Source organism: Mauremys mutica, chromosome 1, assembly GCF_020497125.1.
Source record: "Mauremys mutica isolate MM-2020 ecotype Southern chromosome 1, ASM2049712v1, whole genome shotgun sequence".
Lineage (NCBI taxonomy): Eukaryota > Metazoa > Chordata > Testudines > Geoemydidae > Mauremys > Mauremys mutica.
The window spans coordinates 254,713,169-254,740,144 of NC_059072.1; the positions used below are offsets into that span (position 1 = coordinate 254,713,169).

A 26,976-nucleotide genomic window follows, 5' to 3' on the forward strand; every position below is an offset into this window, starting at 1 on the left:
AAAAATCAGCCACTTCACTGGATTTTTATTTAGTTGTCTTAAATTTAAATTTTGGGCTAAGTTTGAATTGATAACATCCCTTCAATAATTAATTACATTATTTTATAGTTTGTTTACAGGATACCTTAGTAGCATACACTAAAGCTATAAAAATACAAATCATTTTCTTACTTATAAAGGTCAGGCTGAGGTTGTTCACATTCAATGGTAGCATTCAGTGCATCGATATCTTGTTCATTATGAAATGCCTTGGTATCTTGAACAGCATAGTAAGTCTAGAATGAAGGAGAAAGGTGTAACAAAAAAACAGAAGCCAGAACACATGCGATGACCAAGTTATTTATGTAATTGAAAGAAGAGCCCTGAAGTAGGTAAATTTTTCATATTTTGTGTTAAGACTGTCAAGAACCATGTAATAATGATTCTCATTAAAAAATAAGCACTACCAAATACAGATCTGGAATTTTCCTCTGCCTGTCATAACTCACATATAGTTCATACTGCAAAGAAAACTGAATCACTCTTTTCTTCTAATCTAAGCAGCCTAAATTCTAAGTGGAATATTTTTGCTTTTTCTTAACCTTTTACATAAAAGATTCACATTTCCAAATGGGTGCATGCCTCGGTGCCCCCAATCTTGCACAAACCAGGGTTTCACATATGTATATGCATACACAACTCTAGCTCATGCTTCACCTCTGGGTGCCCATGTTTGGCGCATACAAAAGTGCAAGTATACATAAGCCAAGCACCAGTTAGAAAATTCCTCATAAAATGGTTCAATGGTATGGAAATAAGTTAATGACAGTGTAAATGAAAAAAAAATCACACAAACCAGTATCTTTGCTTGCACTATTATATAGGATGTTACTGTGCACTGTATGCAAAAAAGTTTGTTATAGCGTTTTTAAAATAAAAAAATATAGTATTTTATTACTTTATGACTAGATTCACCATCCAAACTAGCTGTTGTAACAAAACATGTCCCATCCCCTCTGCTGCTTGATAGAAATATTAAGTCACATGGGAATGTTTCATCTTCTTTTACCATCACAATGTCTCCAACCTAAAAAAAAATAGAAAAGAAAATATGTTTATCATTAGTTAAATAGCCTAAAGATCAGATTCCAAGGATGAAATCCTTGTTCTATCAAAGTCTATGCAAAAATTTTCATTGGCTTTAATAGGGCTGAGATTTCATCACAAGACTAAGGAACTGCAGATACAATTCTCAAAAGGAGTACTACATCCTGTAAGACAAATAATACTTAGCACTTGTATAGTATCTACCCTCTGAGGATCTCAAAGCATTTCACATTCTTTTATTAAGCCTTACAACATCCCTTATAGATTTGCATGTGTGTGGTATCATCCCTATTTTACAGATAAAAACATTGATGCACAGTGGAGCTGGGAACGGCGAACCACGGCCACTGGGAGCTGCGGGGGGCCGGGGCTGTGGATACTCAACATAAACCAAATGTCTCACGGCCTGCTGCTTATAGTGTGCCATCATACAACAAAGTAGCTCCCACAGTCAGAGATTACTTTAAAGATTTTTTCCCCCGCATAGGCAGCTTCTGATATATTTTTTTAAACTCAAATTTAAGTACAGCAGGTCACAGGTAAAAAAACTGCAAGAATTTAGTCATGGGGGGTGTCAAAATATCAAAGTTCCAGTGAAAAATGTAAAAAAAAATAAATTTTGGAATTTTGATGAGCTGAACATTTGATTAATATGGATTTCTTGGGTTGCCTACTTTATCATGCTAAGATCATAGAATATCAGGGTTGGAAAGGACCTAAGAAGGTCATCTAGTCCAATCCCCTGCTCAAGGAAGGACCAATCCCCAACTAAATCCCCAAATAGCTCCCTCAAGGATTGAATTCACAACCCTGGGTTTAGCAGGTCAATGCTCAAACTACTGAGCTATCCCTCCCCCCAAGTATGCCCTTATCTAAATAGTTTTTTAGTTAATCATTGTGCTCTTGACAGAAGGATTCCGTGTGGTCACCATGAATTTCATAACAGAAAACTATGACATTAAACACTGAATTTTGACATCACCAAAACAAACTTTTAGGAGGTGAGCAATTCTAATGATGCACAATATTTTGGTAATTGACAATGACCAATTATAAAAGTAAAAATCAAGACAGTTTAGGTAGGACTTGGTAAAATGTATTTTTACATTTCCCAGATTGTGGAAGGAATTCCAAATGAATTAGCTCAGCCATCAACCCAACGTCCATATCTGCATACTTTCAGATAATTTGGGTATTTTTGCTTACATTAGATTTTTCATGTTAACATTTGCATTTGAGAAAACTACAATGGGGGGGGGGGAAAACCTTGACTGAAGTGACATTATTTCAACCATAACTTCATTTAAGATTTTTTTTCCTATAAGTTTCCTTTGGGTTTTAAAATGTTTCAGGAGTTGCTCAGGTTCCTACAGTTCCTACAGATCTGACAAGCTTGGCAGGGATGGATCCTATTCTTTTCCAGACAGCCTCCGACACTCATATGTTGTTTCCTTCCTCCTTTTCGCAATACCAGATATTTTCTCCTCTACGTTTCTTTCCTTCATGTGCTCCTCCTATACTATGTGGTTTCCTGCCTTTCATTCCTCTCCTAATGAGCACCCATATCTGGGCTATGCAAAATATATCATGCTCTGTAAAGCACTTGTCAGGCCAAACACAGCTTGACAAGTATTACTGGGGCCTTGCATGCTTTATAAAGCACACAGTGTCATGCATTGTCATGTTAACATGATTGCAGCCCCATGGTTGTGTTCCCTTGCCCCCCCTAAAAGGCACAAATAAAGATGAAACTACTTAACAAAAAACACACATTTTGATAGTCTAGGTCAAGAAGTTTTGCAGATTAAAATAGACCAAAAAAGCATTAGTAACATTTCTGTGAATGAAAGGATTAATTCTTCAACCTTAGCCTCAAAAATGCATTTGTGGTTTTAAGTTTGGGATAAATTGTACCAAAAAACCCAAGTGTCAATCTTGGATTAAGACCTGACAATGTGAAGTTTCAGGTAGTCAGATCCTTACAGGGAGTGAGAGTAAAAATCAGGTTTCTACTGGAAAGATATATTCTTCCATAGATATGGTTGAAACTAACACACAACACAACAAGACCAAGTCATTTTTGCTACAGAAAACATACATGCATTTAAATTCTCAGCCATAATATTGTATTAATAGTTTTGTGGGTTGAATTTTCTTCTTTTTAAGAATCGAAAACAAGAAAAAAAAATTCAGAGCATGATACCAGTGAATATATTCAAATCACATTTCTTAAAATTATAATATAGTAATTCAGAGGCACACTGGTGCCATAAAATGTCCAAACTGCCTAGAGGCACTGGGATTAAGAAACAACAAAAGGAATCCAAGATGGTTTGTCATCTAGTGGATACGGGTAAAACAGACTTGTCACTAGAGAATGGGAATGAAAGGCTTCAGATCTGTCACAGGGAACGATGGTGCAGGGGAATACAAGAGGTCAGTAAGATTATTTGAGTGTGTGCTTCTAACAATTAGCCTGTGGCATTAACACTCCACTTTGCTTACATGTTTGTGCAGAAACAAGGAAACATTATATTACTACAAACTTATAAACAAACTTGGGAAATGCAACCTAGATGCAGCTACTATAAGGTGGGTGCAAAACTGGTTGGAAAACCATTCCCAGAGAGTAGTTATCAGTCGTTCACAGTCATGCTGGAAAGACATAACAAGTGGGGTCCCACAGGGATCAGTTCTGGGTCCAGTTCTGTTCAATATCTTCATCAATGATTTAGATAATGGCACAGAGAGTACACTTATAAAGTTTATGGATGATACCAAGCTGGGAAGGGTTGCAAGTGCTTTGGAAGATAGGATTAAAATTTAAAATGATCTGGACAAACTGGAGAAATGGTCTGAAGTAAACAGAATGAAATTCAGTAAGGACAAATGCAAAGTACTCCATTTAGGAAGGAACAATCAGGTGCACACATACAAAATGGGAAATGACTGCCTAGGAAGGAGTACTGCAGAAAGTGGTCAGGGGATCATAGAGGACCACAAGCTAAATATGAGTTAACAATGTAAAGCTGTTGCAAAAAAGCGAACAATGTAAAACTTTAGAGCCTACTAGTCCACTCAGTCCTACTTCTTGTTCAGCCAATCGCTAAGACAAACAAGTTTGTTCATATTTACGGGAGATAATGCTGCCCACTTCTTAGTTACAATGTTATCTGAAAATGAGAACAGGCGTTCACATGGCACTTTTGTAGCCAGCATTACAAGGTATTTAAATGCCAGATATGCTCAACATTTGTATGCCCCTTCATGCTTCGGCCACCATTCCAGAGGAAATGCTTCCATTCTGATGTTGCTCGTTAAAAAAATAATACGTTCATTAAATTTGTGACTCGACTCCTTGTATGTCTCCTGCTTTGTTTCACCCAAATTCTGCCATATATTTCATGTAACAGCAGTCTCGGATGATGACCCAACACATGTTGTTCATTTTAAGAACACTTTCATCACAGATGTGACAAAATGCAAAGAAGGTATCAATGTGAGATTTCTAAAGATAGCTACAGCACTTGATCTAAGGTTTAAGAATCTGAAGTGCCTTCCAAAATCTGAGAGGGATGAGGTATGGAGCATGCTTTCAGAAGTCTTAAAAGAGCAACACTCCAATTTGAAAATTACAGAACCCGCACCACCAGAATTAAATGTGCTTATGTTTACAAGAAACAAACAGTGAATTATATTTATATTGAAAATGGTGGCAAGAGTAATTTTTTTGACAGTGAGGATTTAAGAATACCTGACTGGCAGTAGAACTACAGCTGCTTGTTTGAAAAGGTAAAGATAAAGGGACCCAAAAAAACTGTGTCATAAGTATAAATGGTCTTAAAAAAAAATACTGGGCTAGTGAAGAGATCAGAACACCAAATGGAAGAGTCACAAGGAATTTTGCCAAGAGCTCTGACAAGAGAATTCTGGCAAAACAGGAGGCACCAGGGGGAAAAAAAAAAAGGTATTTCAAAGAAATGCCCATCAGTGGTTTCAAACTGTTGACATTCTGAAAATTGAACCAGGTAGGCAAGTTGTTTTGCTTATGACAATTAACAGACATTAGTTTCTAAAAATAACCCCCAAAATATCAGGGATGCAGGTACAAATGTAGAAATCTAAAGAAGAGGCTTTATGATGCTGAAAAGGTACAAAGCAAGGATTGTATTCTGATTGGGCTGTGTCCTCTTTGCCAGGAGAGGAATTAGTTAATGGATTTTGCATCAAAACTGGATTAAAAGAGGCTATCTTGCTGGAGACAGACAGACAGACAGAGATATGAAAACAGAAGAAAAACCATGAGTGAAGAGCTAGAAGTTAAGAAAGATATAATGAAAGGAAAAGAGAGTAGAGAGACAACCCAGCATAGAGAATGGATAGGGGAGAGCCTAGCAAAGCAATGATGAGGAAGGAAATGCTATAGCTTTTTACAATATTTTATTTAATCAGTTTTAAATTATTTTTCTAAAATTTTATTTTCCATATTGATGTAGTGAATACTGTAATCTTGAGTGCACTACATTTTTGTCTAATTTGTTTTGCAAGTGGAGGGAGTGGGGGAGAGTTAAGCCTGATCCCTAAAAGAAAACCCAGTGTTAGATGTTACTTACTCTTAATTTTCGGCTTTGCTTTCTAACCAGTTTGCCATGCTGAATGAAATGAACAGGGCATTGGTTCATTGCATTGTCTGCTTTATGTCGAAGCCAATCTTCATAACCCTATAAAACAGCGAAGTGGAATGGAATAAAGTTAAGGAAATGCAGCTAGCCACACTCTACATTGCAGTTGTAGATCAAAGCTTTCTTACAAAAATAGTTAAAGAATTTTCCATTACAAGATAATTAAAAGTAAAGCATATCACTAAAATCTTTATAATAGTTTATTATTTAGCAAATCAGATGTGCTTAAATAACATAAAAGTGAAGGTAATCTGATGGTGTGAGTAGGGTTTGTGAAAAAATGCAGAGCCACTTCTTGATCTCTGGTAAATAATGGGCAAAATCCAGCTCAACTTCCACCACTCCTTGCCCAAGTGCTCTGAAGGGTTTCTATAAGAGTGGCTGCTTAAGAGACAAAGTATTAAGAATGTATTTGGTAAGGTTGGGCTCAACATTAAGTGATTACAGGGCTGGAATGAACTACAAACCGGGGAGTTTTCCTCTTTGTTTTCTGATTACACTGAACTATTATTTGGTGTACACAGTACACCAACCCTCCAGAATAAGTTTGGAGAAAGTGACCTTGCTGATGCTTATTTTGGTTGATGAATTATTCCACCAATTTATAAGGTTACATTAGAGAGGAACAAATACAAATATAGTTGAAGATCTCATCAATACAATGATAACTCTGCTTTCAAATTTGTATAGCCATATTATAAAAATTTTAAAAATTAGTTTTACTATTTTATTAGTTTTTTTAAAAAAATGAATAGATACTTTTTTTTGGAGGTGCAAGTTCCTCCTTCTTCCCATCCTCCCCAAATCTCTCTTGCATTAACTCCATGGAAACCCCTAATGTACACAAAGACCAGATGCTACAACTGATATTTAAATAGAGAGCCGACCTAAGCAGCTCTTTTGCTTTAAATTCCCTGGAAATTCCTAGAAACAAAGCAATACATGCCATATATCCAGGGGCAGAATTCAGCATATTGCTTATGATTAATGACAACTGGAAGATGCAACAACAGCTGCTAACAATATCAGTGACAGTTCACCCCACAGGTTTTCCATTCTTTTTAGGAGAAAGTGTAACTTCAAGCTTATAAAGGATTTTCTATGGCTGTATTTTTTTTTTATTTTTAGAGATGCACCCATTACATGTGTGCAGGAGCATACACACAAATTAAAATGCAATTTGACCTGTCAACCAAATATGAAAAGGTAACTCCAAAATCCAACTGAAGACACAAATATACCCCAGCAATGGGAGGAATCAAAATGCTGCTGTTTGTAATTCTTTTAATAACTAATGAATGAGAAAAGCCCAGATGACCTTTGCATCATGCCACTGAAGGTCATGCTCCAGTCCACAGGCTATTGGACCAGCAGGAAAAGCAAATTCCAGAGGCTACAGCCATCAATTTAAGACATCCTGCCCTAGTCCTCAGAAATTCCAATCAGCTAATCTCAATTGTTGTGGTAAAGAAATACAGTAGAACCTCAGAGGTAAGAACACCAGAGTTATGAACTGATCGGTCAACCACACACCTCATTTGGAACCAGAAGTTCGCAATCAGGCAGCAGCAGAGAGGAAAAAAAGAAAGCAAATCCAGTACAGTACTGTGTTAAATGTAAATTATTAAAAAATAAAGTTTTAAAAAAATTGACAAAATAAGGAAACTGTTTCTGTGCTTGTTTCATTTAAATTAAGATGATGAAAAGCAGCATTTTTCTTCTATATAGTAAAGTTTCAAAGCTGTATTAAGTCAATGTTCAGTTGTAAACTTTTGAAAGAACAACCATAACGTTCTGTTCAGAGTTATGAATGTTTCAGAGTTATGAACAGCCTCCATTCCCAAGATGTTCGTAACTCTGAGGTTCTACTGTAGGTGATTCCCCAGGCACACAGAGCCTAAAAAACAGTGGGTTTAAAGGCTGTGATTTCAAATCTTATTGGAATTCAATGCTTTTAGTTCCCTTAGGCATGTTTGAAACTCCTTGCCTAAGAGATCAATATCACCACTTTGAATTACACCCAGAAATGAATAGAGAACCAGTATAGTCTTTGAAGCACTGTGTAACATGCTCCCAGCAGCTAACACTGGTATGCAAGCAGCCCACCAAAGTCCACACCAGCTGTAGCTTCTGAGGCCACGTCTATACTTACCCGCCGGGTCGACGCGGCGAGTTCGACTTTTCGGAGTTCGAACTATCGCGTCTGATCTAGACGCGATAGTTCGAACTCCGGAAGCGCCGCGGTCGACTCCGGTACTCCACCGCGGCAGGAGGAGTTGCCGGAGTCGACCTTGGAGCCGCGGAGTTCGCTTCTGCGGCGTCTGGACGGTAAGTCATTCGAACTAGGGTAGTTCGAATTCAGCTACGTTATTCACGTAGCTGAATTCGCGTACCCTAGTTCGAACCAGGGGCTGTGTGTAGACCAGGGCTGAGAGTAGTCACAAGGGGATACAAGTGTAGTCTTATGTGGAACACTTTGTAATAATCCAGTCTTTGTTTGACTGTCGTCAAACCACAACAACAGATTGTTAAAAATAATCCCCCAAATCTTAAAGTGGGAAAGCCACCCGTAAAAAGGTAGCTGTTGTGCTTCCCATAACCACCTAGAGTCAGCAAATACTGAATTTGACTGCAAAGTATAGTCAGTCATGCAGCGTGAAGGAATGAAAATGCTGCTGTTTGTAATTTCCATTACAACTAATGAATGAGAAATGTGTAGAATGAGTATTCTCTGCATTCATCACTGCCAAGTGACTTGAAACAACTATAGTGGTAGCCAGTTATCCCAGTACAACACAATGGAAATAAGTTTCTTTCTAGGGACCAGAACTGGGGCAAGCCCAAATGGAGGGATGGAATATTGGAATAAAGAGGCCACATTGCAAGCCAAAAAGTTTTGAACTGAAGTCTGTCATATTAATTTCTCTTGGTGTCCTATAATCTCCTCAACTTTTTCTCTGAGCACAGAATACTTTTATCTGAAGAAGTTAAGAAAAATAATAACTGGCTAATGTCTGTATAAAGAGTGTTGACTCCTGGCACTGAGCAGATAGCATCACACAATTTTGAGCACTAAAATGTTAATAGAGAGTCTAAAACAATTGTACCCTCTGTTGTATCACATTAGATGGAATATATTGGACCAAAGAATTAAAGGTGTCAACACGATCCTGTCACTGTCCAATATTAAACAATGTTAAACAAGGCTTGGTAGACAGAGATCTTAGCCTGCTTAGTACCATGGCAAACGCACTAATTTTTTTAACCTTTTAATAAAGATGCAGAAAAGAAGGAAACAGTTAAAGTTTTGAAATGTGAAGTATTAAGTAGGGCTTTCATTTTAACAACATCTTTTGTTTTTTCCCTTTTGCTGGAGAAAGTTTTAAGAAAGACACCCCACTAAAACACACCATCCCTATCTGACAGTGTCTTAGAGGTATTAAAGTAGTAATAACAGCCCTTTTGGGGGAAAGAGAAGTAGTTAGTTGAGGTGGTCTGGAGGTGGTGGTAGTGGTGGTGTTAAAGTCTGATTCTGTTTCTTAGAAGACAAACCAAAAAACACACACTCAAAAGGGGATAGAAAAGAACAATGAAGACAGAAAATGAAGGCTTCTGTCTCGTGTTGACTCTCACTTGCACCTCACTGCTGAAAAAACAAAAGCATGGCGTATTGTCTTATTAGCTACTCCAAGACTTGGCAAACTTGTACCAGGGCTGTTTAGGGTATTGCTTTTAGCTGCCTCCTTCTGGTCACAGGGTTATAGCAGTGCTGTAAAACACAGTTTTGGCCAGCTAACCCAGACTCTTATTAGATAGAAGAAAGAGGGAGGATAGGAAAGAGAAGAAATAAGGTAGCGAAGGGAAAAAAACACAATGTGGGGAGAGGCATCCCAGCAAGTGATGGCTGGGATTTAGTCAGTCTCGATGGAAGGAGTGATGTCATTTGGGTCCCACTCTCTGGCCTGATCTGGTCAGGACTTCTCTCAGGGTCAAGATAAAGGCCCAACTGTGTTAAAGTGGATCTTGAGGTCTCAGGAAATGGATTAGCCATGATGGTAAAGCTCACTCCTTTCCTGATCTTCTGTCTCTTAGTCAATGGTTGTTGGCAGCCCACTTTCGCTAATTCTCCCCCAAAGTCTTTCTGAAGACCTCAAAAGGTAGTGATGGGTGAAACAGCTTTTCCCTTCACTATTTTATCCACCAATTAGGCCTAATTTCCTATACACTAATTCTGGTTACATTGATTTCTGGTCCAACATTTTCCTTGTTTACCAGACATGATTTTAACACAGTCCTTTCTGTTTAGACTAATTCAGACGGTCTCCCTTTCCTGCCTTTTCCCAGCAACATATGTTGTTCTAGGTTATTGTGACATTTCATGAACTTTCAATCACTTTTCACATCTGAGCTCATAATTAGGGTAAATTTGTATGCCCAATTATCACACTTCTTTACTCTCTTCCCTTTCCATATTGTGTGAATGAAACTGTTGGTGTCCTGATCCATGGCAGAATGCAGACTGGAGTCTGAATGGGAACAAGTTGAGCCAGTGTAATTGAAGATATGAAATTCTTACACAGGTAAGTCATAGCATATATTCTGTGTAGAGTCCCCCACTGATTTTATTGGGATTCTACACAGGTGTACCAATCCACTCTAGCAGATACCATTGCAGTACTGGGGTCACAGAGTTACAAACTGCTGTAATCCACTCTCTATGGTAATATTAATCTACAAAATAGAAAGGAAGGCTAACACAGTTCCATACTCTTATAGTATTATTTTATTTAGATTAGGGGAACCTTTATTAAGATCTTCCAAGCTACACTGATATGGGAAGTATTGACTTACTTGAATTTTATTATTTAATTTTTATAGATAATTTTAAAATATATTTGAAGCATTATTATATAGTATACTCAATTTGTAAGATCCATTAAGTGTCTTTATAAACTGTTCATAGTTTAAGTAAAAATTAATGTGATTCATATACTTAAAAAGTCCATCTTGTGGATACTGTCTAGAAGTTGTCCATACATATCACAACAACTGTATGTTGGAAATTTCCTCACAGAGAAGACCAGTAATTTTATCCCATAACCTACTGCTATAATTCTTCCTATGCATATTTTCAATTTTTTGAAAAGGTAGGTGGATAAATATTTAGGAACAAAAAGAAACAAACATCTGGATACTTTTTATAAATACAACTGTATAAACTATTCTTTGGAGCACAGTTACAGAAAGTACAAACTAATATTATAAAATAATTCTGAAAGTTCTTTTGAATAAATGAAAGCCAGCATAATTTAACAACCAATAAAATTCTACTTAAAAGAGAGGCAAATAAAAAGTAAAGCCTTCAAAGTAAAGAAAGGATAACCTCTCTCTTGAATCCCCAAGAACAAACAAAAGTAACATTGCCAGTTAATAAAAAAAGGAAAAATAAAACAAATTTACATTTTCATACAATCTTCAGTTTTACTCCCCCGCCTCCCCCCCGACCCTAAAGAAACTCTCACCTGTTTGATAGCTGTTACAGTGATGACAAAGAAAAGCGGAAGTCCACTTGTTACTGGACTGGTTGGTGTATCAATAATTAACTGCAACACAAGAATAATCGTACCATTTCCTGAATATTGTTTTGTGAATTTAATGCAATCATTTTCCAAGTATGAAATTTATATTAGGATTTTAAAAAAGCTCACAGTGCAGCCATACACAAAGCAACTTATTAAAAGAAGGGAAGTAAGTGCAATAAGAAATCTAGGTTATTTCTATTGACAATACCACTCCCTGACACCATCTGTAATTGCAAATACATATAAGCCCTATCCACCAAGTCATGATCTTGCACTCTGTCAGAATGGAGGTTGCTTACTGTAACTGGAGATTCTTTGAGATATGTGGTCCCTATCTGTATTCCACACATGAGTATGCATGTGCGCCATGTGCTCAAGTCTGGAAATTCTTCAAAGCAGTGTCAGTTGACCTGCACTTGTGCAGTAGCTCCCCGTGCGCTCCCAACAAAGGAATAAAAGGCAGTGTGGGTCAACACCTCTCCAGTTCCTCTTCTTCCTACAATCCAACTGGATCTGAAGCAGAAGGGATGGAGGACGAAAAGCAGCAACTACAGATGCAGCCATAGGAAAGGCAGCACTACAAGCATCTCTGTGCCACCTTTCTCACACCCTCCTCCAGTCTGAACACTGCCTGCCAATCAACCATGTGTGGAATACACATAGGGACCATCACTCAAAGAAGAATTGGAGGTTACTTACTGTAACTGGATGTTCTTTGAGATCTGTGGTCCCTATCTAGAGAAGGGTGCAAGAAGGTGGCAGCAGAACTGCTTGTAGTTATGCCCTTCCTACAGCTGCATCTGCAATTGTTGCTTGGTCTAGAGTGTAATGTGTTATGAACCTGTCAACAGAACCCCAAGATGCTGCCCTGCAAATGTCCTGCAATAGAACGTCAGATAGGGATGCCATGGACCCAGCATGTGCTTGCATGGAGTGATCTGTAATACCCCCTGGAGGGGAATATTTGCTATTTTGTAGCATTCTAAGATGCATTCCAAAACCCACTTAGAAATCCTCTGGGAGGATATGGCTTGCCCATGCAATCTTTCTGCTATGGCAATAAAGTCTCAGAGATTTTCTAATTGGTTTGATTCTTTGCAGGCAGAATGCCAATTGAGCCTAATGTTGAGGAAGTGAAGTCTCTTGTCTTAGGAAGAAGCATGGGGTTTTGAGAAAAATATAGGCAATGGTGTTGTCCTACTGATGAGGAACTCAAACAATCTTGGGGAAGAAGTTTGGGGTATAACCTAAGGGAAACCTCTTTGTGAAACATTGTTTAGGGAGGATCTGCCATAATGGCTCCTAGCTCCCCGATCCTTCTGGTGGAAGTGATGGTCACTAAGAATGCCGCCTTCATGGATTGGTGTGTGTGGGGGGTGTCATAGCGCAAGTTGCCATAGGTCAGAAGGGTGGATCTTTAAATGTCGACAAGACAAGGTTAATGTCCCATTGAGCCATAGATTTAATGACCAGTGGAAAGATCCTGATCAGCCCTTCATAAATCATACAGTCGCGGGGTGAGCAAAGACAGAATGTTCTTCTAATGGAGGGAAGAAAGCACTAATCACTGCTAAGTGTACCCAAAGCAAACTAAGGGCTAGACCTGCAGTCTTTATGGAGAGGAGATAGTATAGGATAACTGGAATGCTCACGGTATTTAGTGGAAGTTGGTGGAGGTGTATCCAGGCTGAAAAGTGTCTCCATTTAGCTAGATAACTAGCTTGTAGAGAATCCTTTCTACTTCGGTTAAGGATTTCCTAAACCGGGGTGGTGCATGAGCATTCTATTTCTGATGCCCATCCAAACAGCAGGCCATCCATCTCCACCCTCTGACAAACAGAGGCTAGGGACACCATTCCTTACCCATCCTGGCTAATAGCCATTAATGGACTTAGCCTCCATGAATTTATCCAGTATCAGAGGGGTAGCCGTGTTAGTCTGGATCTGTAAAAGCAGCAAAGAGTCCTGTGGCACCTTATAGACTAACAGACGTATTGGAGCATGAGCTTTTGTGGGTGAATACCCACTTCGTCAGATGCATTATAGACAAACTATAGACAAATAGACAAACTATTTACAAGTATTTTATGTTACAGTTTAAAGATGGAGTGAAGGACACAATTCTGACTCTGCAACAGTAATCAGTCTTCAACAAGTTAGATATCTGTAAATGTCTGAATCTTTATTCTCTGCTTTCAAACCTATGAGACATTTCTATGAAAAAATATTTTGTGGAAAAAAAAGCTGAGCGCATTCTTGTTGAAAAACCCTTGAACTATCTGGTTAAGGTCCCCGCCATTAAAAAAAATCAAATGGAGCGGGATTCCAATATTCCTTTTTTGTTGTTGTTGTTGGACCTTCAAATCTATCACTCTAGTTCTAGATTAATAAAAAATAATAATTCTGGATAAATATAGTGAAACTTGCACTAAGGACCATTTTCAAATGGTTTGTCTATTTAATAGTACCACAGGGGACTATTTTTTCTGATCTCTGATGTTCTCTTGAAGCAGGCTTCATTGCACAAGAAAAAAAATCCAAAAGGACTCACTCACTCTTTTTTTATTGGTTTAATGTTAAGAGGAATAAGTGTAGGGTTGTGAATGAGGAACTCAAAATTCTAATCAGAGTTCTGCCACTTGCTTGCTGTGTGACTTTGACCAAGTCAATTAATATTTTATTCTATATGCCCATTTCTAAAATGGGAATAACATTTACATACCTACTTTATAGAGGTGCTGTGATGATTAGTTAATGATTGCACAGTACTTGGAGCATATAACGTATCCTCTAAGTTTTAGAGATCAGAATCTGCTAAATATGTGGATGTTCTTTCAAATGGTACCCTTTAAAATACCATATAAAACTCATTTCAAAGATTAGTAGGAACCTAACGGAATGAATCCTTGTTTTAATTGGGTAAAAGTTAATGTTCTATCTTTTGGAAATATCCAAGTCTGTCTCCATAGTGAAAGTAGTTAATTAGGGTAAATGCTTGCTATGGTGAAGGTGGTCAGGAACTTCGGAGGAAGGGATCTGGATCTGATAGAATTCAAGATGCTAAGGAAAAGAGGACACAAGAACAGCAAAACAAGACACTGGACTTCAGAAAGGTGGATTTCAACCAACTCAGAGAAATAGTAGGCAAGGTCCCATGGAAAGACCAATTAGGAAGTACAGGAGTTAAAGGGGGCTAGCAGTTCCTATAAGATGTAATACTAGAGGCTCAACATCATGCTATTCCAATGCAGAGGAAAGTTAAGAGCTATAGAAGGCCAATGTGGTTGCACAAGAACCTTTTTAGCTATCTAAAAACCAAAATTGATACATACAGGGAATGGAAAGAGGTCCAAATCATCAAGGAAGTATATGTAGGAATAGCGCAAGTGTGTATGGACGAAATCAGGAAAGCAAAGGCAAAGAATGAATTATAGCTGGCAAGAAATGTTAGAGACAACAAGAAGGGGGTTCTTCAAATAAATCAGACATAATAGAAAGATCAGGGATGGTGTGGGTCTGCTTAATGGAGAAGGTAATTTGTTAACCGAAGATGATAGGAAGTCAGAGCTGCTCAATGCCTACTTTGCTTCAGTCTTCTCGCAAAAAACAACATGTGACTGGACAACTAGTCAAATTACTACAGACAAGAAAGGGGAAGGGATGCAGATTAGGATAAGTAAAGAACATGTCAGATCTTCTGACCAATTTGAATTAGTTCAAGTCAGCAGGGCCTGATGCTATTCTCCCCAGGGTACTGAAGGAGTTAGCTGAGGAAATCTCAGAGCCACTGGCAATAATATTTGGGAACTCATGGATGACAGGACTGGTCCTGGAAGACTGGAGAAGGGCTAACATAGTGTCCATCTTTAAAGAGGGGAAAAAGAAGGAGTCAAGAAACTATAGACCAGTCAGCCTGACCTCGATACCTGGGAATCTACGAGAACAATGTATAAAACATTAAATTTGTGAATACCTGGAGGATGAAGGGGTAATCACTAGCAGCCAGCATGGATTTACTAAGAATAAATCATGCAAAACCAGCTTGATTTCCTTCTTTGGTAAGATAACTGGTTTGGTGGACATAAAATATCTGGACTTCAGCAAGGCTTTTGAGACAGTCCCATATGGCATTCTGATAAGCAAGCTGGAGAAATGCAGGTTCAGCTATATAACTGGTTAAACAACCGCAAACAAAGAGTAACTATTAACGTCAGATTGTTGGGAGGTCTCAAGTGATGTTCCACAGGTATCTGTTCTGGGTCTGGTGTTGTTTAACGTCTTTATTAATTACCTGGATGTAGGAATAGAGCATACTGATCAAGTCTGTAGATGACAAAGCTAGGAGGACTTGCCAACACTTTGGAGGGTAGAGCTAAAGTTCAGAGGGATCTTGATAAATTAGAGAATTGGGCAATAGACAATAAAATGAAATTCAGCATAGACAAATGCAAGGTGCTACACGTAGGGAAGGAAAACCAAATGCAGAATGGGGGATAACTGGCTTTGCAGCAGCACTGCTGTGAAGGATTTGGCAGTTGTGGTGGATCACAACCTCAATATGATTCAGCAATGTGATGCTATTGCAAAAAAAGCTAATGCATGTTTAGGTTGCATTAAGAGAGGCACAACATGCAAGTCATGGGAGGCGATAGTACCACTCTACTCAGCGTTGGTTAGGTCTCCGCTGGAGTGCTGTGTCCAATTTTGTTCACCAAAGTATAGAAAGGATGTTTGTAGATAAACTGGAAAGGATCCAGAGGCCGAGCAACAAAGATGATTAAAGGGATAGAATGCAAGCCATATGAGCAAAGGCTGAAGGAACTGGGTATGTTTAGTTTGGAAAAGAAGAGATTAAGGGGAGACATGATAGCAATCTTCAAATACTTGAAAGGCTTCCATAAAAAGATGGAGAAAACGTGTTCTCTCTTGCCACAGAGGGCAGGACAAGAGACAATGGGTTTAAACTATAGCATAGCGGATTAGATTAAATCTCAGGAAAAACAGTAGGACAATAGAACAGACTGCTTAGGGAGGTAGCGGAAGTTCCTTCTCTGCAGCTTTTAAAAAGGAGGCTAGATAGACATCTGTCTTGGATGGTTTAGACAACAAATCCTGCTTCTTGCCAAAGAGTTAAGACTAGACGACCCTTGCGGTCCCTTCTAACCCTATAATTCTGTAAATTTTCTTCAAACATAATACCTGTTTGTATTTTGGAAGGATTTTTAAGTGCAAAATAAACACTTAATTAATCAAGTGTTAAAACATGTGGGTTGGAATGCTCACTCCTCCTTCTAGTCGTCAAGGAGTAAAAGGCAACAAGAACTGGAAATCAGACTTCACTAATTGTTAGCTGCAAAGTGGCAGCAAAAGGGCTTTCTTCATAGCCCTCATGACACTGCTATTCTTGTCCTAAGAGAAAATGCAAAAATACCAAACTGTAACTATTGCATTTAGATGGTAAGCAGGCAGAACACAGACTCGAGTCCCAGTGCAATGAGAAAAGTCAAAAATGTTCTAAGAACCTACATAACTATTGCTTGCTACTGTCTAGACCAGTGGTTTTCAAACTTTTTTCCTGGGGACCCAGTTGAAAAAAACTGTTGATACCCACGACCCAATGGAGCTGAGAATGAGGGGTTTGGGGTGTGGGAGGGGCTCAGGGCTGGTGCAGAGGGTTGGGGTGTGCAGGTGAGGGCTGCAGGGTTGGGCTGGGAATGAGGGGTTCAGGGCGTGGGAGGGGGCTCTGGACTGGGACAAGGAGTTGGGGTGCAGGAGAGGGTGCAGGTTCTGGGGTGGGGCCAGGGATGAGGCGCTTGGGGTGCAGGAGGGGGTTCCGGGTTTCAGAGGGCTCAGGACTGGGGTGGGGGATTGGGGTGTGGGGTTGTGGCGTGAACTTACCTTCAGAGGCTCCCAGTCAGTGGTGCAGCCAGGGTGCAAAGGCAGGCTTCCTGCCTGTCCTGGCACTGTGGACTGCACTGTGCTGGAAGTGGCCAGCAGCAGGTCCGGCTCCTAGGCGGAGGTGCGCAAGTGGCTCTGCACAGCTGTCGCCTGCAGGCATCGCCCGCCCCCTCCAGCGGAGTGGTGCTTGGGGCGGGGACAGCGCAGGGAGCCCCATGACCCCCCTGCCTAGAAGCCGGGCCCGCTGCTGGCCGCTTCTGGGGCGCAGCACGTTGTCGGAACAGGTAGGCACTAGCATGCCTTAGCTGGGCAGCACCGGCAACAGGATTTTTAACATCCTGGTCAGTGGTGCTGACCAGACCGACCCAGTGCCTTACATGCCGTGACCCAGTACTGGGTCGTGACCTGAACTTTGAAAAATGGTGGTCTAGACAAGCAAAGAAATAGAAAAGGCCTTTCATTCCAAACCAGTGAATTTTCATTACATTTAGTGTATTTCAGTGCAAAATTAAGGGACTTAAAAAGTGACAATCTATAATTACTCAAACATGTCAACATGCACAGTGACAGTGAAAGCTTACCCACTCTACCCTGTCAGTGTGCCTTGACCCTGGCCTGGAGGGACTACCTTTGGCTGATGGAGGATAATCCAATTTCCATGCCCATTTAGACTATACCATTTATCCTGAGTATTATCAACATGGATGCCAGTTAGTGCCAATTATGATGGTGGGTTTAATGAGGTGAAAATCTGTTTATTACAACATAAAAACCATTCATTTAATACATACTAATCATCAGCTATAAGTAATTGCCATTTCCCACCATGATTGGATTCACACCAGCTCTAGAAACAGTTGATTCACACTAGAAACAGTTGAAAAAAAGTTCTTTAGCATGTCACCACCCAATCTTTAAACCAATCAATATCAAACATCCAATTTCTTCTGCTATCAAAATTGGTGGATTGGAGGATGGAGGTGTTTGTTTTTTAAATCTTTCAAGCTTTATCTGAATTTTACAAGTTCTATTTTTTCAACGTGTATATGAATCTATTTAAGAAATGGGAATGGCTTACCTGAACAAGAAAAATGATGAGAAAATAAAAGTTTGCTATCCTTCTGAATTGCTCAAACAAGTTCTTCGGTACAAAGTTCCAAAATGTGTACTAAAAAAAAAATGTAAAGAGCATTTAAGTATTTCTGATGATAATACTGTTTTCTCTAATATTGCATGCCCTGCTACATCACTAATAGCACCAAAATACATACAAGTTCTTTTAAGAATCAAACAAGCTTAAAATTCACAAACTAAGTTTAAATATTAAATGCAAATTAGAATAAATTTTTGTTAATTTATTTAGGCAAATATACTTATATGCAGTTGGCATTCGTGCATTCTTGAAATCATTCAGTTAATAACTGAAATTCTATCTAACATGGATACCTAAAGCAGAAGTCTAGCACTCCACAGTTTCATTCAGAAATATTTGACCTCTGGACATCTTGATACTCTGGACTAAAATACGTTTTTATGGCAATGATACCCAGATATTTAGTTAAGGCATATTAAAACAATTGCTTCTAATGCTGTATTTAATTAATCTCCATTTTGTTTTTTTCATTTATGCTAAACCTGCTTTGACAGCAAGTCAGGGACGAAACCAAAAGATATCAGCCCCCTTTATGTTCTTTGGTTGTGTTACACATGCATCCCTCAGAACAATCAAGAGCACTAACACTTTATGGTTGTAAAACCTTTATTTAACTGTGTTATATATAGCAAAACTGTAATGAATATAATAATGTGACATACAAATTACAGAATATGAAAATGCAAATAAAGACTATATAAACTTGGAGATCCAGAGTGGAGAGAAGTGGAGGCAAAAGAGGGAAATGATTTGAGGAGGGAGTCAAAAGCGGCAAAAAACGTCTGTGACTGTACATGTGGGATTCAATTAAGTTGGAGAAGTAGAGCCGTTTATCTAAGAAGATGGCAGAACTGAAGGAGAGAACTAATTTGTAATTAAGTCAATAAGCCTGGTCATGAGATTTCTGCCAGAGATTCTCTTCAGCACAAAAGCTGGCACACAGGAGCATTTGTCAGCATCAGCCCTGGTGAAGACATCAACCCTGGTGAATTGGAAGTCATGAAATGGCCAAGTGATAGGGTGTAAGGGAGGAGGGAAGAGATTGATGGGTGATGCTGAAAAGGAGACCAGCTGGTAGCTGGGTTAGATAGAGGGAACTCAGCAACAGAAAGAGCAGTGCTTGGTGAAGATCAAGTCAAGTGAATGACCATCCTGGGGAGTGGAAATGTGGATACAGGACTGCAGGTCAAGTGAAGATGTGATGGTAAGGAAACGTTCAGGTAAGGGATTGGATAGGTCATCTACATGGGGGCAAAATCACAAAGGGTGAGTGTGGGAGACTGTAAGGAAAGTGAGAGAGAGTGTCAGAAGTCAAAATCAGAGAGGTAGGTTGATGGGGAGGAGTTGAGTGAATGGTAGACTGCAACATGAAGGGGAAGAAGAGTTGGATGCAGTGCTGTTCAAGAGAGAATGTGTGGGAAGGGGGGAGGGAGAGGTTGGAAATGGCAGAAATGGGAGAAGAGAAGCCCAACACCCCCACTATTGTCTGATCCAGCCAAGGGAAAGCCAGGAGAGGCCTTCATAAAAGAAGACAGCTGCAGTGGCAATCTCAGATGAAGGGATCCAGGAGCTAGAGGGAGGGAGATATGAGGACACTGTATACGGCTGAGATCTTTTTAGAGATCGAGTAGGGGTTCCAGAGATAGCAAGAGAAAAGGAAGGGGAAGATGGGTAGTAGGTGCATAGGCGTGAGGTTAGAAATGGTGGCACAAGAGGGGAAAAGGTGATGGAGAGGTTTTGTGTGACGGGAAGGCCAGGGTTGGGAAAATGTCACAAGAGGTGAGGAGGCAAAGGAGAATATGGATGTGGGATCTGAGATCTGGATCTGTATTGGTGGGAGACTGGGTAAGATGGGGATGGAGAAGGGAAGAAGAGCAAGGAGAGCTGGTGGGAACTTTATAAGGGTGAGGGTAACATGGACGGGGAAATGGAGCCAGTATGGAAGAGGAGTAAGGGGGAAGAGGATGGTAAGTGCAATGATGCAGAAGAGGGATGCAGAGACAGGTGAATTGTGGAGATGAATGCCTGGCTGCGAAGATGGTGTCCCAGGAGTGCTTTGGCTTCCTCAACCACGGGATGCTATCACAGGAAGGACTGCTAGGCAGAGATGGCGTTCACCTTTCAAGGAGGGGAAATATCTTATTTGGATACAAACTGGCTAACCTAGTGAGGAGGGCTTTAAACTAGGTTCGACGGGGACAGGTGAGCAACATGGAGACCTGGGAGATGGGTCAGAAATAGAAGGGAGTGTGGACTATAATGGCAGAGAGAAAGGAGGGTCAGGGCAAAACTGGGAGGCAAGATCAAAACAATATCTTAGATGCCTATATATAAATGCGAGAAGTATGGGTAATAAGCAGGAAGAACTGGAAGTGTTAATAAACAAATACAACTATGACACTGTTGGCATCACCGATACTTGGTGGGATAATACACATGGATTGGAATGTTGGCGTGGATGGGTACAGCTTGCTCAGGAAGGACAGACAGGGGAAAAAGGGAGGAGGTATTGCCTTATACACCTCTACCTCGATATAACGCGACCCGAAACAACACGAATTCGGATATAATGCAGTAAAGCAGTTCTCTAGGGGGACAGGGCTGCGCACTCTGGTGGATCAAAGCAAGTTTGATATAACGCGGTTTCACCTATAACGCGGTAAGATTTTTTGGCTCTCAAGAACAGCGTTATATCGAGGTAGAGGTGTACATTAAAAATGTGCACACTTGGACTGAGGTGGAGATGGACATAGGAAATGGAAGTCTTGAGAGTCTCTGGGTTAGGCTAAAAGGGGTAAAACAACAAGGGTGATGTCATGCTAGGAGTCTACTACAGGCCACCTAACCAGGTGGATGAGGCTTTTTTAATCAACTAACAAAATCATCCAAAGTCCAAGATTTGGTGGCGATGGGGGACTTCAAGTATCCAGATATATGTTGGGAAAATAACACAGCGGGGCACAGACTATCCAGAAAGTTCTTGGACTGCATTGCAGACAACTTTTTATTTCGGAAGGTTGAAAAAGCTACTAGGAGGGAAGCTGTTCTAGATTTGATTTTAGCAAATAGGGAGGAACTCGTTGATAATTTGAAAGTGGAAGGCAGCTTGGGTGAAACTGATCATGAAATCATAGAGTTCACATTTCTAAGGAAGGATAGAAGGGAGTACAGCAAAATAGAGAAAATGGATTTCAGGAAGGTGAATTTTGGTAAGCTCAGAGAGCTGATAGGTAAGGTCCCATGGGAATCAAGACTGAGGGCAGGTCTACACTAAGGGCGGGGGTCGAACTAAGGTACGCAAGTTCAGCTACGTGAATAGCGTAGCTGAATTCGAAGTACCCTAGTTCGAACTACTCACCCGTCCAGATGCCGCGGAATCAAAGTCCGCGGCTCCAAGGTCGACTCCGCCACAGCCTTTTGCAGTGGTGGAGTACCGGAGTCAACCGCGGCGCTTCCGGAGTTCGAACTATCGCGTCCAGATTAGACGCGATAGTTCGAACTCCGAGAAGTCGAACTCACCACGTCGACCCGGCTGGTAAGTGTAGACTAGCCCCAAAGGGAAAAACAACTGAGCAGAGTTTTCCAAGGGACACTATTAAGGGCCCAAAAGCAAGCTATTCCACTGGGTAGGAAAGATAGAAAATGTGGCAAAAGACCATCTTGGCTTAACCATGAGGTCTTGCATGATCTAAAATATAAAAAGGAGTCATATAAAAATGGAAACTAGGACAAATTACAAAGGATGAATATAGACAAACAGCAGAGGAATGCAGGGGCAAGATTAGAAAGGCAAAGGCACAAAATGAGCTCAAACTAGCTATGGGAATAAAAGGAAAACAAAAAGACTTTTTATCAATACATTAGAAGCAAGAGGAAGACCAAGGACAGGGCAGGCCCACTGCTCAGTGAGGAGGGAGAAACAGTAACAGGAAACTTGGAAATGGCAGAGATGCTTAATGACTTCTTTGTTTCGGTCTTCACCGAGAAGTCTGAAGGAATACCTAATATAGTGAATGCTAATGGGAAGGGGGTAGGTTTAGAAGAGAAAATAAAAAAAGAACAAGTTAAAAATCTCTTAGAAAAGTTAGATGCCTACAAGTCACCAGGGCCTGATGAAATGCATCCTAGAATACTCAAGGAGCTAACAGAGGAGGTATCTGAGCCTCTAGCTATTATCTTTGGAAAATCATGGGAGACAGGAGAAATTCCAGAAGAATGGAAAAGGGCAAATATAGTGCCCATATACAAAAAGGGAAATAAAAACAACCCAGGAAACTACAGACCAGTTAGTTTAACTTCCGTGCCAGGAAAGATAATGGAGCAAGTAATTAAGGAAATCTGCAAATACTTGGAAGGTGGTAAGGTGATAGGAAATAGCCAGCATGGATTTGTAAAGAACAAATCATGTCAAACCAATCTGATAGTTTTCTTCGATACGATAACGAGTCTTGTGGATAAGGGAGAAGCGGTGCATGTGGTATATCTAGATTTTAGTAAGTCATTTGATATGGTCTCGCATCATATTCTTATAGATAAACTAGGCAAATACAACTTAGATGGGGCTACTATAAGGTGGGTGCATAACTGACTGGATAACCGTACTCGGAGAGTAGTTATTAATGGTTCCCAATCCTGCTGGAAAGGTATAACAAGTGGGGTTCTGCAGGGGTCTGTTTTGGGACCGGCTCTGTTCAATATCTTCATCAACGACTTAGATATTGGCATAGAAAGTACGCTTATTAAGTTTGCAGATAATACCAAACTGGGAGGGATTGCAACTGCTTTGGAGGATAGGGTCATAATTCAAAATGATCTGGACAAATTGGAGAAATAGTCTGAGGTAAATAGGATGAAGTTTAATAAAGACAAATGCGAAGTGCTCCACTTAGGAAGGAACAATCAGTTTCACACATACAAAATGGGAAGAGACTGTCTAGGAAGGAGTACGGCAGAAAGGGATCCAGGGGTTATAGTGGACCACAAGCTAAATATGAGTCAACAGTGTGATGCTGTTGCAAAAAAAGCAAACGTGATTCTGGGATGCATTAACAGGTGTGTTGTGAGCAAGACACGAGAAGTCATTCTTCCGCTCTACTCTGCACTGGTTAGGCCTCAACTGGAGTATTGTGTCCAGTTCTCGGCACCGCATTTCAAGAAAGATGTGGGGAAATTGGAGAGGGTCCAGAGAAGAGCAACAAGAATGATTAAAGGTCTAGAGAACATGACCTATGAAGGAAGGCTGAAAGAATTGGGTTTGTTTAGTTTGCAAAAGAGAAGACTGAGAGGGGACATGATAGCAGTTTTCAGGTATCTAAAAGGGTGTCATAAGGAGGAGGGAGAAAACTTGTTCACCTTGGCCTCTAAGGATAGATCAAGAAGCAACGGGCTTAAACTGCAGCAAGGGAGGTTTAGGTCGGACATCAGGAAAAAGTTCCTAACTGTCAGGGTGGTTAAACACTGGAATAAATTGCCTAGGGAGGTTGTGGAATCTCCATCTCTGGAGGTATTTAAGAGTAGGTTAGATAAATGTCTATCACGGATGGTCTAGACAGTATTTGGTCCTGCCATGGCAGGGGACTGGACTCAATGACCTCTCGAGGTCCCTTCCAGTCCTAGAGTCTATGAATTTATGAATCTAAGAGCCATGGGTAATTGGAAGATGGACAAGATTACAAAAAGGTGTTATCTTGTTTTGAAATTGTCAGATGAAGGAGCTACAATTACAGGTGTATTAGATTATCTGGGATTCTGATTTTCTGTTTAAAATTAAATAGAAAAAAAACTGATTGAGAAATAAAACCAGAGTGACAAGTTTCCAGCTAAGTTCAAGTCCTGTTCATACTTTTGAGTTAAACTCAGCCTGCATCACTTTGCTTTTTGTGCTTTCAGCAGCACACTTGGTTGCACATAGCAACACAGTGGTAAATGGTGATTCCTTTATATGTGGTTACACTCAGAATGGGAATGTAGACTGCAAAAATAATTGAGACTTCAAAAAAGCTTATGTTTTTTATTTCATTGCTAACAAAACACCAATTTCTAATCAAATCTGTGAAATCACAATTCAAATAAACCTATAAAAATTTCTAGTCTGTTACAAGGCTCTAATGTAGCTACAAACACAGAAAATGAATAAAAATAAAAACTGAAAATCAAAGTCTACTGCAACCAAGTGTAATGTGAAGTTAAAATTCCAGTTAAGGACAAAGAGTAACAAAAATAGAGGAGAAAGTCACTGCTTGAAAAGAAGCTACTGATGCCAGTTCTGATGATAATAGTTATAACCTGCTGAGGACTGAAAGTGATGAGGAGGCAGCGATGGGGGCATTCAGTTAGATTAATAAAATGATATATCAGAGACTGGGGGGGAGAATATAAATCTTTCTCCACCTTTGCAGCTTTTATCTTTAGTCTTTTCATCTCTTAGGTGACATTTTTAAAGAGAGGAGAGCAAGAAGATTTATTACCAACTCTTTAGTAACACTTAAAGAGGAGGGATTGCTAAAGAGAGGTTCTTTGGATTCCTGATCTCTGTTATTGTCATCTTTGGTCACTGTTTCTCTGCAAGTGGCAAAATCTGCAGCTAAGTCATATATTCGAAAATGTAGTCTCAGGTAGGCCACCCGAAGTTTTACTTGAAACTCTATTTTCTACTATTTAAGCACTAAAACCTGAATAAAGAACAGGAGTACTTGTGGCACCTTAGAGACTAACAAATTTATTTCAGCATAAGCTTTTGTGGGCTACAGCTCACTTCTTCGGATGCATAGAATGGAACTCACAGACAGAAGATATTTATACATACAGAGAACATGAAAAGATGGAAGGATGCATACCAACTAAGAGGCCAATCAACTGAGATGAGCTATCAGCAGCAGGAGAAAAAAAACCTTTGAAGTGATAAATCGAGATGACCCATAGATGGTGTGAGGAGAACTTAACATGGGGAAATAGATTCAATTAGTGTAATGACCCAACCATTCCCAATCTCTGTTTAAACCTAAGTTAATTGTATCTAATTTGCATATTAATTCGAGTTCAGCAGTCTCTCTTTGGAGTCTGTTTCTGAAGTTTTTTTGTTGCAAAATTGCCACCTTCAAGTCTGTCACTGAGCGGTTAGAGAGGTTGAAGAGTTCTCCCACTGGTTTTTGAATGTTATGATTCCTGATGTCAGATTTGTGTCTGTTTATTCTTTTGCGTAGAGACTGTCCGGTTTGGCCAATGTACATGGCAGAGGGACATTGCTGGCACATGATGGCATATATCACGTTGGTAGATGTGCCGGTGAACTAGCCCCTGATGGCATGGCTGATGTGGTTAGGTCCTATGATGGTGTCACTTGAATAGATATGTGGACAGAGCTGGCATCGGGCTTTGTTGCAAGGATAGGTCCCTGGGTTAGTGTTTATGTTGTATGATGTGCGGTTGCTGGTGAGTATTTGCTTCAGGCTGGGAGGCTGTCTGTAAGCGAGGACTGGTCTGTCTCCCAAGATCTGTGAGAGTGAGGGATCATCTTTCAGGATAGGTTGTAGATCTTTGATGATGCACTGGACAGGCCCAACAAAGAAAATAACAGAACGCCACTAGCCATCACTTTCAGCCCCCAACTAAAACCTCTCCAGAGCAACATCAAATATATGGTATTTAATTTTTTGGCACATAATCCCCCCAGGAGTAATAGAATCCTTTTGATGACAGCTGATTCCTCAACTTCCCACAGCCCATTTGTCCAAGCAGCTACCACCCCATCCTCATCTTTTTCCAAATTTCTCCTACTTCACACAATCAGATTCTAACCTCTCCCAATCTTACTGGATTCTTACTGCTGCCTCCTGTAACTATTTATATACCCATTCACCCACATGCCCAAGAATCTCCAGGCTGTTGTGCCACCCTCAACCCTGTGATCTCTCTTTCTAACCCTCTAATGGTAAACCTCCAGCCACATCCTGAATTCTAGCCACCACCATGATGGATTCAATCTCTTTTTATTTATTAAATTTTTCAAATAATTTTTTCTTATAACAAGCCAAACAAATGCTAGGTACCAACATCTAAAATAAGTATAACTATACGTCAGAAAGGACCAAGATATTTAAACAATATTTGGATTCCTACATATTAACAGCAATATTCCCAGCACATGGATTTTTATGACACAAACAAAATGTAAAGAAAATGTTTACAATTTCTTATGTAAGGTTCCCATGTTGCCAAAATAGCAAATGACATTTTCTTTTTTTAAAACAAGATGTCTGCCTTCAGCAGGATAGCTCAAATGCCAGCTGCAATTATACAGTTTATATTCAATATACTTTATCCATAAAGAGAAAGTGGTTCTGTTTTCAGAACTTCTGAATTTACACTTTTCAGAAATGGAACTTGTCAAATGAAGTTTTGTCAAAGTAGAAAACAGGCTGCAACAGCTATAGTGAAGGTTGCATAACTATTTCCATTGCAATCCATAATTTTCTGACTTTCAACTTTCAGTCTCAGTTCTGCTTCGTCTCGGCTCAACTGAATTTTTTTTTGTATAGTTTGAGCAAAAATGGATTACTGTTTTGAAATGAGGGCA

General features: G+C 39.9%; 1 protein-coding gene across 1 annotated transcript in view; it reads right to left on the minus strand.

Moving 5' to 3' along the window:
- ATP11A (ATPase phospholipid transporting 11A) overlaps positions 1–26,976 on the minus strand; it is a 153,725-nt gene that overhangs the window by 84,084 nt on the left and 42,665 nt on the right. The window contains exons 3-7 of the mRNA XM_045007544.1: positions 18,327–18,416; positions 11,291–11,371; positions 5,700–5,807; positions 938–1,066; positions 172–275 (exon numbers count right to left, since the gene is read on the minus strand). Of these exons, the coding sequence (XP_044863479.1) occupies positions 172–275; positions 938–1,066; positions 5,700–5,807; positions 11,291–11,371; positions 18,327–18,416 (512 nt within the window). The remainder of the gene's footprint in view (positions 1–171; positions 276–937; positions 1,067–5,699; positions 5,808–11,290; positions 11,372–18,326; positions 18,417–26,976) is intronic.